The sequence below is a fragment of the Rhinolophus sinicus genome, chromosome 14 (assembly GCF_057876585.1).
Source record: "Rhinolophus sinicus isolate RSI-liver-muscle chromosome 14, RSI-T2T, whole genome shotgun sequence".
Lineage (NCBI taxonomy): Eukaryota > Metazoa > Chordata > Mammalia > Chiroptera > Rhinolophidae > Rhinolophus > Rhinolophus sinicus.
Window position 1 is genome coordinate 112,432,000 of NC_142514.1, and position 12,431 is coordinate 112,444,430.

The 12,431-nt window shown below is 36.3% G+C and overlaps 1 protein-coding gene across 4 annotated transcripts in view; it reads right to left on the minus strand.

The window, feature by feature from the left end:
• Window positions 1-12,431, minus strand: part of ELMOD1 (ELMO domain containing 1) — a 68,862-nt gene that overhangs the window by 14,858 nt on the left and 41,573 nt on the right. For all 4 annotated transcript variants that reach the window (XM_019715712.3, XM_019715711.3, XM_019715710.3 and 1 more), the window contains exons 6-8: window positions 10,894-11,023; window positions 4,996-5,129; window positions 96-164 (exon numbers count right to left, since the gene is read on the minus strand). In XM_019715712.3, the coding sequence (XP_019571271.1) occupies window positions 96-164; window positions 4,996-5,129; window positions 10,894-11,023 (333 nt within the window). The remainder of the gene's footprint in view (window positions 1-95; window positions 165-4,995; window positions 5,130-10,893; window positions 11,024-12,431) is intronic.

A 12,431-nucleotide genomic window follows, 5' to 3' on the forward strand; every position in this document is an offset into this window, starting at 1 on the left:
GTTTCAAGTGTACAATTCTATAATACATTATCTATATATCACATTGTGTGCTCACCACCCAGTGAGTTCTCCTCCCATTTATTTTCAACAATTACCTGCATTTTGGATGAAGAGAGTCACAGAGGACCTGCTGAGCTGCTGTAGCATCCCTTTCCGCAAAATACCTGCAGTTGGAGGGAAAGAAAACCATAACTCCATACATGTTGAATACATCATTTTAATCCAATTTGAGGCCATTTTGAATTCAGAAATGGACACCAGCATAAGATTATCACTTGCTTCAGCTCCTCCAGAGAACAGCTTTCCAAAATAGAATTTCCCAAATATAATGACAGTAAAATAGGCTAGCTGTAAAGCAAAGATTTAAGAATGATTCCAGTAGGTTTGGAAATTTAATTGTGAACTTTGCCATTCCCCACAGAGCCAAAGATATTCTTATTAAAAGGGGTTATAGGCAGAGGCCCCTCTGAAGGCAGAAAAGCCTGGATGAAGGGACATGGTGAGGGACTGTGACAGCCAAAGGGCACAGAAAGGAAATGACTGAAGGAAGTGATAGAGGATGCATTTCAAATACATTTTCCTTGGAGAATATTCATGGGGTATTTGAATTCTGGGTGAATGGAAAATACAGAGCTTAGCGATATTAAAAATAAAATTTTGTTCTGGGGAGAAAGGGGCAATGAAGTTTCCTAATAAATACAAAAAGCTCACAGATTCTAAATAATAAGTCATAAATAGTACTTCATAACAAATTGAAAATAAACCTATAGCACATATTATTTAATATGACATGAATATATTTCCTGCATAAATCTAAAGGATAAAACAAGCTCTTGAATTTCCTCTCAGAAAATTTCAAACTGAAGTCAGCAAATTTGATACACATGGCCATGATTATTAATGAAATTGAGTTTCTTTTCATATTTTTGTTAGTCATTTATGTTTCCTCTTTCATGTCTTGCCTGTTTATATTTATTGGTCCAGTATATCTAAAAATATCCTCAAATAAATAAGACAAATAACCCTTCAGAGAATAATATAGTCCAGGATATGGATCCTTGATCACTTATGTGTCAGTCTTGGCCTATCTTTTCACTTTATGTATGGTAGCTTATCTTATGGAAGTTTTCTATTTTAATGTGTGGAATTTATTGATTTTTCTTTTACAGTTTATGCCACTGAGGAGAGGGAGAGATTTAATTTTTATCTTTTTCCTAAATGGAAGGGCAATTGTCCCAGCTCTACTTACTCAAAAGCTCTTCCTTTACCCACTTATTTGTAACACTACTTTTGTCATCAAACTTTACTTTTTATTCATTCACATTACATAATAATGTAGCATTTAAAACGTTTCCTAAATTTAAAATAAAGGCAACAATCTAGGGGGAAAATTGGGTGCCATAAAAAAAATGACTGAGTAAAGATTTTTCTAGTTAAGATTGAAGAGCAGGTAAACGCTGTGCTTGCATCCTCTCAAGATCACATCAAAATCACAACCAAACTACAGAATACCCATCACTGAGAATTGCCTGCTAGCTGAACAGAAGTTCTATAACTAAGGACATGCAGAAGAATTCACCATGAGACTGGTAGGAGGGGTGAAGATGCAAAATGTGCTGGTCCCACACTCGCATGTGACAGTTAGAAATTGGGAGGAATGTCTCGGCTTTGGAAATTTCCCCAGAGGAGTAAAGGGGTCCCAGCCCCACACCAGCTTCCCCTACCCAGGGTTCCAGTGCTGGGAAGAGAAGTCCCCACAACTTCTGGCTGTGAAAACCAGTGGCGATTGTAGCTGAGTGAGACAGAGGGCAGCTAGAGACAGAGGGCAGCCCAGGCATTCCTCTTAAAGAGCCCATGCAAAAACCCAGTCATTGACGGACCTACTTGCTCTGAACTCCAGTGCTGGGGCAGCAGCTTGAAAGACACCAGGGACATACAGGGAGGAAATAAATTGTCTGGCTGCAGGGTGAGAGCTGGAGGGGCAGCTTTCTCCCAGACAGAAGGGCCGGCAGAAGCCCTCCCTCCTCCCAGGGTGCAGACTTAGTCAGGCACCCTATCAGAGTATCCACCAACCTGGCTAACATCATTTGCCCCACCCCGGTGATTCCCTGAGATCTTGCCCCACCCAACTTTCAGGTCCACCTAAGCCACTTCTAATGGCTTTTCCATATAAACAGCCTATCTTGGTTCATGTTGTGGACTTTTCCAAAATCTCTCAAAGGTTCACAAAACCCAAACAAGCAGCATCTGGCCTCAGTGTGCACTGTACCTCTTGCTAAGTAACCCTAAGCCTAGAAATGGTTCAACTACAACATGAGGGCACACACAACCCACACAAGGGTCACACCTGTAGTAACCGGCTCAGGTAACCAGGGAGACTGCACCACTGGGCCAATATCAAATGTACCAACATTCATATCATAGAGGTACCAGAAGGAGAAGAGAGAGAGCAAGGAATTGAAAACCTATTTGAAAAAATAATGACAGAAAACTTTCTAACCTGGTGAAGGAAATAGACATATAAGCACAGGAATCACAGAGAGTCCCAAACAAGATGAACCCAAAGAAGCCCACACCAAGACACATCATAATTAAAATGCCAAAGGTTAAAGACAAAGAGAGAATCTTAAAAGCAGCAAGAGAAAAGCAGTCAGTTGTCTACAAGGGAGCTCCCATAAGAATGTCAGCTGATTTCTCAACAGAAACTTTACAGGCCACAAGGGCTTGGCATGAAATATTCAAAGTGATGAAAAGCAAGGACCTACAACTATGATTACTCCATCCAGAAAAACTATCCTTTAGAATCGAAGGACAGATAAAGAGCTCTCCAGACAATAAGCTAAAGGATTTTATCACCACCAAACCAATATTACATGAAATTTTAAAGGGACTTCTTTAAGAAGAATAAAAAAAGGTCAAAACTATAAATAATAAAATGGCAATAACTGCATACCTCTCAACAATTACTGTCAATATAACTGGATTAAATGCTCCAATCAAAAAACATAGGGTGGCTGAACAAATAAGAAGACCCTTACATATGCTGCCTACAGGTGACTCACTTCACATTGAAAGACACACATGGACTGAAAGTAAAGGGATGGAAAAGATATTTCATGAAAATGAAAACAAACAAACAAAAAAGCTGGGGTAGCAATATTTACACCAGACAAAGTAGACGCTAAAACAAAGGCTTTAACAAAAGACAAAGAAGGAACCAGTAATCCCATCTCTGGGTATTTATCCGAAGAAACTCAAAATGTTACTTTGAGGGGACGTGTGCATCCATATGTTCACTGCAGGGTTGTTTACAATGGCCAAGATGTGTAGGCCACCTGGGTGTCTGTCAATGGATGAGTGGATAAAGAGTAGGTGGTATACAGTGGAATATTGCTCAGTTATGGAAGGGAATGGGTTCTTGCCATTTGCCATGGCATGGATGGACCTGGAGCATATTGTGCTGTGTGCATTATGTCAGACAGCAAAAGAGAAATGCCATATGATTTCACTTACATGTAGAATATAAAGAACAAAATAAATGAACAACAAACAGAAACAAATTCATAGATAGAGAGAACATTTTGAGGGTTGCCAGATGCGCATGGGGTTGGGGGGATGGGTGAAAATGGGGAAGGGATTATGAAGCACAAATAGGTAGTTACGAAGTAGTCATAGGGATGTAAAGAATAGCATAAGGAATATAGTCAATAATATAATTATGTATGGTGTCAGATGGACATTAGACTTAATGGGGTGATTACTTTGTAAATTATGTAAATGTCTAATCATGATATTGCACACTTGAAACCAATATAATATTGTATTTCATCTGTAACTGAAAAAAAAAATATTTAAAAAATGACTAAGGCTTAATTTCTTAAAAAAAATACATCACTATTCTCACTAATAGGGTAGGGTCAAAGGACCCAAGAACCAACTTAAAAGGACTTCCTGTGGTGTGAAAAATAATGGCCACAAATGACTCAATTTAAGCATAAAAAAGTAATGAGTCCAATTAGTTGAATAACAACTAATTCCCAAACAAGCGAACTGGAGCACCAAGTTCTCACTTTAAAAATTGGCAATTTATTTAGTGAGCATCTGCTCTGCCTAGATTTTAGAGAAATCAAAAACCATAGTTGATAAAGAAAAGTGAATTTTGACAGAATTCTAGCCAACAACTACAGGAAGAATAACAATTAAAAAATACAGTTTTTGCAGAATTAATTATTGGTTCAGTGGAAATCACTGGAGGAGGAAATGATTACTGGAGGAGGATAGATAAATGGCTGATGGGGAATTTCATAATGGAGTCATCAGCTGTGAGTACTCTGATCCATCTCAGCAAAGGACTGAGAGTGGGAACACTGCAGGGCTCCCACTGTGATGTCAACCTGAACTTATTCAAGCCTCTGAATATCTCCAATTTTCAGGACACACAAGGGATGGGTATAAACGTAAACAGACAAATCTATACCATGGGACTTGGAGTCTTGCACAAATTAATGATATGGCGAAGGGAGCAAAAGGAGAGGGCAGAGAGAGGAAAGGAGAGGGCAGAGAGAGGAGACTACTCTAATCTAAAAAGTCTGGAGAGGCGTAACAACTAAGTGCAATTTAGAGATCTTGTATGGAACTGGATTAGAAAAAAAAAACAGCTATAAAAAGATTTTTGAGAGAACTGGAAAATTTGAATATGGACTGGATACAGATGACATCAAATAATTACTGTTAATTTTGTTAGGTGTGATAATGGCATTCAGGTTAATGTAAGGTAATGTTGATGTTTTTTAGAGCTTGAGGGTGAAATGACAAACAGGGTAAGATTTTTATTAACATGCTTCTACCAAAAAAATAAGCATTACAAGTATTTATTGAATGTTTTCTTGGGGTCTTCTGGGAAGTAGCTTTTGGAACTAATAACTCAATTTTGTCATTCCAATATGAGGAGACCAGAATATCCTTTAATGCTTACCCATTATTTATTGTACTTACTGCAAATTGTATAGTCCCAGAAGACCCATTCCTCGAAAATCTGTTTTAGGATCGTCACCTTGGAAACCAATTTCACACCATTGCTTAGAAATCCGAGATTCCAGGGGAGTATTGGGCTTCAAGAATTTCCATAACTGGAGACAAGAAAGAAAATTAGCCTGTTTGTATACACACACATACTTTTTCCTATTGGCTCAAATTTTGTAAACAGCATCATTAGGAGGAGCTTTGCAAAAGTTGAATACATGCAAATATGTTACCATTAAAGATTTGGTTGTCTTTCAATTATCTATCATAGCAGTTCTCAAAATTACTGGAGGGACCCCATGACCTTTTCAGAAGGTCTGGGAGGTAAAAACTATTTCATAATAAAAATAATAGGTTATTTGACTTTTCAGTCTCATCTTCTCACAGTGGAATTTTCTAGAGGCTGCATGACATATGATGATGTCATCCCTCTGAAGGCAACGGAGTATGTACTTTTATATTTTAGTGTTTTAAATATTTGTTTTAATTTCTAATCAGATATATATCTTCCACAAAAGCTCTTCGGAATCCCCCAAAAGCATGTAAGAGAATAAAGGGAAGGGGAGTCCAGGGAACATTTTGAGGCCATGCATTGTTCCAACCCTCACAAAATGCTCATCTTATTTTATAGCAAAACTTTGAGCAGCATTGTTAATAAAAAGAAAAGTGGACTGACTTGAGTTTTATTTCTTAGGACTTACTTATAACAGGGGTGAGAGTAAATATCATATAATTAATAAAGGAAGATCACTAATGTTTATGAACAAACCTCAAAATATATTATCGTCTTTAAGAGTTACCTAAAAAATTTCAATTACAATCAATTATATATTAATAGACAAATATAACTTTTAAGGACTATGCTCTTCACTGCTTAAGAAACTGGTTCTAATTTTCAAAGATTTTTGGAAAAAGATAGGTTCAACACATATCATTACTTGAGAGAGAAAATAAGACACCATTGCTGTATAAATATGTAATGTTCTATTAGTTCTTTCAAATAAATATAGATGGGCATGTAAGCAAATTTACTTTTTAAAGTATTAATACTATTTTGTATTATATCATCTATAGATAGAGACAAATGTAAATATAAAATTTCCTTATTATGATTTCAGACATAATTCACCTTCTACATTGATTATTCTATGTTATATGGATTTTAAAGTTGAAGCAGAACAGGAATATGCAAACACCATGCTTTATATACGTAGTTAACTATCACATATCTGGCAGTATAAAACAATGTTCAACTACAGGAAATACTAACAAAAAAGTTGTAATATAGTAAAGTTAATTTAGGCACTAATCAAAAATTATGTATATTCAAATGATACAATATTTTATGTTAGTGGTACAACAGGTAAATTCAATCTAAAGAGTGAGAGAAAATTTTCAAAAAAAGGAAAGAAAATCTACCACACCTGAGAGCAAAATATCAAACATGGGTATAAAAAAAATCTCTTTTTATAGTATCCATACAAAAATTTGCCAGTGCTCTGCATTCATCAAAATAGAAAATGTTAATGGGTTCATTAGAAGAGTATTAAAAATAAGAGAAAAGGTCTCTTCTTAAAGCTCCTTAAGGAACTGAGTTAGTTACTGCCACAATAAAAAAAACAAGCAAACAAAAGGAAACTGATTGTAAAGCTCACCATATTCATTTGGGTAATAATTTGACGTAAAAAAATATCAGGGCGCTATTCAGTTTTAAAATGTATGGTTTCCCAGATGAGTGAAATCATGTGGTTCTCGGTGTTTTCTGTTTATTTATTTCACTTAGCATGATAATCTCATATGTGGGATATAAAACTGAAAGCAACAAAGGAACAAGACAAGCAAAGAAACAAAAACTCGTAGACACAGACAACAGTTTGGTGGTTACCAGAGGGTAACAGGGGAGGAGAGTGGTAGAAGAGGGCAAAGGGGGTCAAATATATGGTGATGAAAGGAGAACTGACTCTGAATGGTGAACACACAATGCAATATAGAAATGATGTATTATAGAATTGTACACTTGAAACCTATATAATTTTATTAACCAATGTCACCCCAATAAATTTAACTAAAAATTACTTGGTTTCATAAAATGAATAGAATAAAAGGGAAAAAACAAGCATTTTATTTCTACAGGTAAGTTATAAACCTCATTCATCAGGGGAATACTTAGTTTGGAGAGTAAAAAGTTTAAATAATAAAATTCTTTAAAAAGAAATTCCATTTTAATAATTTCATGTTTCATGGCAAACTAGATTAATGGCTCAAAAGTGTTCTTAATTAAGTTCTTAATCCTCTCTGCTTTAATAAGGGTCACTTTCTTGGAAAATGAAAGCTGATTACGCTAACATACATATATGAAGAACTACCATGTGCATATTTCCTGTAAGAATGCTTGAATTACTGGATTCTATTCTGATAGATAGGTTCATCCCTGAAAAAACGTAAAGGTAAGAGGCAAGGTGCCCCTGAAGGTAAGGTCATTTCTTGCACATTGGAAGCCAACTAGAAAACTGAACTTAGGTGTGTGTGTGTGGGGGGGGGGTATTTGGTGGGGGGCTTTGAGGAGTCCGGCTATTTACAACTGCACTACTGGGAGTAGAGTTATTACAATGCCACCTGCCAAGTGCAGGACACGGGAGCTACCAACGATGACTCCTGTGGCAGATGACAAGCTGCGCTCTCGGTGAGAGTATTATCCCTCGTGGCCGGTGCTCTGTTTAATTCTACTCTCTTTGCACGAAGCCTTTACTGCAAGCGTATTTGAACACTTCTGCCTTTGTAAGGTCTGCTACAGAACAAAAAAGGCAAGCCTGCCATTCATCCACCCACTCAATCAAGAAGCAGCTTTCTAGTGAGGCCACCATGGGACTATGTCTTCTTATCAGGACAGCATCTTTTCATTCTGGGTTATATTGTTTCTATTAAGACATGAATCCATCTAAAATTGTGCTTTTGTTATTAATTTGGTTATAAATGATCACCAGAACTGTCCATCTGAATAACTCGTATGGACAGTACTACATGAATATAAAGTGATATTATTTATTTTCATCCCAGCCTATGTTTAAATGATCATAAAATTCAGATTTTTTTAATACTTTAAGACTTGAAGTAGAAACATTGAAAATGGTCTCATGTTTATAAATCATAGCACTTGAACACTATGACAATATATTACTGAAGCCTCTAAACCAGGAGGTGGCAAACTTTGTCTGTCAAGGGCCAGACAGTAAATGCTTTAGGCTTTGGTAGCCATACAGTCACTGCTGCAACTACGTAATTTTGCCATTTAGTACAAAAGCAGACAATAATATATAAATGAAGGAATGGATGTATTCCAACAAAAGTTTATTTACAAAAATGAGTGTCTTCCATATATGGCCCATAGACTTTAATTTGAAGACCCTTGTTCTGAACGGGTTTATAAAAGGTAACAAGGGCATTGTTACCCATTTTAAAAATGAAGAACCCTAAGCTTGGGCAGTTAAACACCATGGGCCAGCCTCTGGAAATACAAATGTGAACAAGACATGGTGTCTCCTTTGAAAGGTAGTGCAGTGCAGAGTGTGGGGTCCTTTCTAAGCGTGTGAGCCTAGGCAGTCTCTTAACTGCCCAGCCGCTGTTTCCTCACCTGAAAAATAGGGATAATACCAATATCTCACCACGAGGTTATTGAGACACTTACTGTAATGATTGGCACATACTAAACACTCAGTGGGTATTTTATTATTATCAATTTTGTTATTATCATACTTGGAATTGGAAGAAACTACAGATGAGAATAGAGACCCCACCCCTAAATTTGCTTGGGGAGGCTACCGAAGATTTCAAAATTCAATAAATAAGGATTTTTTTTTAAATTAGCCTACTTTTGTGAAAATAATGAGTAACAGAGGGCATAGCCTATTCTGGGTCAGGGTGAATGACAGAGCATGGCATTATACAGAGCATGTACTATACATAATGGGGATGCAGGATAGATAGCTTAGAGAAATAGATTGGAAAGGGTCTGAAATGCTTGCTAAGATGCATGGGCTTTCTGCTATCAGACATAGGGAACTGAACATTTTTAACTTAGAGAATGACATGACTAGATAATGCCTCCAACAGTATTTTAGGAGATGGAACAGAGGAAGTGTTCGTGGCAGAATTAAAAGGCTATTTTAATACCCCAAGTTGGAGATAATGGCTAGAATGGCAGTGGGCACAGAAAACATTCAAGAGGTATTTGAGGGGATGCTAAGATTTAGTGATGTTTGTAAATGCGTAATATCTCCAGAATTAGATTGCAAGCCACTTAAGGGTAGAAAATAATGCTGTTCTGCAGTGTCTAACACAGTAGTGGATAGTCCTGGCTTTATAATTTACTCGCTGTGTGAATCAGAGCCTGGACTGACATGTTTATAGTTTGCTCACCTCTAAAATAAAGACAACAACCATCACCTTGCCTACATCTTATAGTGGTGACAATAAAAAAATAATACTACATACATAATTAAATCATAACCACAGATAAGTCATATCACAAAAGTTCTTGACATGTATCGAATGAACTACAAAAATTCATGCATTCACCCATATTTGTTGAAAACCTATGTGCCAGCACACATACAACAGATCAGCTAAGATGGCACATAGCAAGTACCCTTCATTGATTCAAAAGGCATCTCAGCTATTCTAATAAATTGTTCAGGTGCATGTGGCCAATCTGTTAATTATACCACGTCTTTTTCATTCACTTCTTATTTCCCACCTTGAGATCATTTTATTGAACTCAACTAGCTCAATCATAAAATAGAAAATAATAAGGCAGTAAAAGGTGATAAAGCTCAGCCAGTGGCTTACCTAAACTTAAACAGAAGAGAAAGAGAAGAAGAAAAACTATTGCAAAGAATGAGGTTTCTTCAATTTTTAATGATGCACATCAGGTCTATCACTAATTAGTAGAGACAAATGAGTCATTTGCTTAAGTATTTACATACACAGAAAACACACACCCCTTCACATTAAACACAACAGGATACATTTTTAAAATTACATCTTCTATTGAAAATTTTTCAATAAGATAAAGTTAAGGCAACTAAACAAATGTTTTTTTGAATTTTGTTACTGCCTTTTTAAATTTTAGGACAGGACAAAGAAACACTCCATCTTAAAAAGCATCTATTTTCAGAAGTTAATTTATAAAACATTTCAGGTGAGCAGTTCTAAAGGTTGATTTAAATTTTTTTGTCTTAATTTTTTAAATCAAAATTCAGTGTTTTGAGGTAAAGTTTTATTAATGTTTCATAATATACCATCAGATCATATAATATTCTTAAGGTTTTGCTTTGACACACAGAAGGAGTATTTATAACTGCATATTAATCTTCCAGCACGTTTAATATTCCAGATGTAAATCTTTACCTCGTCTTTTAATACTCCAAGTTACATGAATAAATATTCAGCACTAAGATCTTGGGTAATTTCCCAAGAGGGCTATTGCTGAAGCAGAAATCAACTTCATGTTTAATGTCTATTAAAAGCCATAAATGAAAATCCCAGGTCACTCTTTGACAAATGCTATTTCTCCTATTGGCTTTCAACACAATTAAACCATCTAAACTTGAGCCAAATGTGCAAGCCCAAAGAAATCGCCTCTGATGCTTTCTCAGATTACAAAAGAAACTTGGCTTTACATCTAAATTCTCACATGAATTTTCTAATGAAAAATTTACCTCCAACATCTGAAGAAGCAAGAACAGTAGGCTTTATTAAACCATTTATACCCATGTTTTATTCAGTGTCCCCATGTTCAGAGCCATGCCTAGCACAGAGCAGGCACACAGTAGCTGACCTAAGCGAAGGACTGAAATGAGTTCAAGGACTAACCTTCAAAAGCATTTCCTCATGTTGGGGATTATCAGAGTCATAGGGTTCTCTGCGCAGCTTTTCCACATCTGCAATAAGATTTCTGTACCCAACAATTTGCAGAAGGCAAGCCTGAAGAGAGATTCCCAACCTAAGGTGTTCAAAACACAACAAACATACGTGAAGGAAAATAAAACATATACTTTGGCATTTGTTCACTTGCTGCATGCACAATAGGACTTCTCATATTTACATAATATTTAGGAAATTGCTCAAATATGAGCTATCTAATAGCACAATTTTTTGCTGAAGCTCCAAATAGACAGTTGTAGAACTTGGTTTAAACTTACCTCTCATTCTGGCCTTTTCTTAAGCCACGTTGCAACAATGTGGCTTAAAAAACAAGAGAGCTCTTTATTCAGGTGACTTGAAAGTGAGATGTAGAAAATATAGGTGATAATGGGTCTTAGGGAGGGATCATTTAGCTCCCACCACGTGAATATATTGGAAACACTTCAAAAGTGTGTGTGTGTGTGTGTGACAGAGAGAGACGGAGAGAGACGGAGAGAGATAGAGAGAGACAGAGAGAGAGACGGAGACAGAGACAGAGAGAGACAGCCCTCAGGGGTCTGGGGTAAGAAAAATTCAAAACAACAACAATAAAACAACAACAAAAACACCTCTGCTTGGGAACATTCCTGAAAGATGAGGCAATGCCAAGAGAAAGAACAAACTACTTTATAAGATTTCTCATTCCATTCTGACTTCTTGAGTTGTCTGAACACTTTTTCTTAGGGCTGAAACAAAATCTGCTTTCCTTATCACCAAGTGGTTCAAATCCTGTTCTCTGAGCAAATTTATTTCCACTTTTCCCCTACATGCCTATTGATTTTAAGATAGTGATTCTTTCTTCTAGTCTCATCTTCAGGGTTAAAAACCAAACCAAAATAAAACAAAACCCCTATTCTTTCAATTCCTTCTCACATGACATGGTTTTCAGATGTTTTACTATCTTGCTCAGTAGTCTCTGCATGTACACTGTTTGACTAACAGGCCCTTTGCAGTATATCACTGGAATAGAAAACAATCTGGGAAGTGCCGCACACAGGATCATTACTTCCTGTGATGTGAATGCTATTTTTCTCTCCTACAACCTAGAAGGTAAAGACAGGGTCTCTTTCAGCAGTCACATAACATCATAAGTTTATTAAATAGATGGCTAACTAATCACCAAGATCCTTTTTTCATATAAACTATTGTCACATAAATTATTCTCCTATACTCATTTGATGGCATTTTTAAATCTAGTTTCCTGTTTATTTATTCTTGTTAAATTCTTTATAGTCATTCACTTTTGTGGTTCAAAATAGATGAATGTTGGCAATTTCAAGAGTTACTGTCTAACACACTCCTACTCCTAATTCACTCACTGAATTTGTGGTGATGGTCATTATAAACACGATGACAGTGTCATCATCATCTTTTTGTGAGCGGAATAAGATGTATAGAGGTTAAGTCTAAAGTTGGGGGCAATAGAGAATTCTGTCAGGATTGTATAC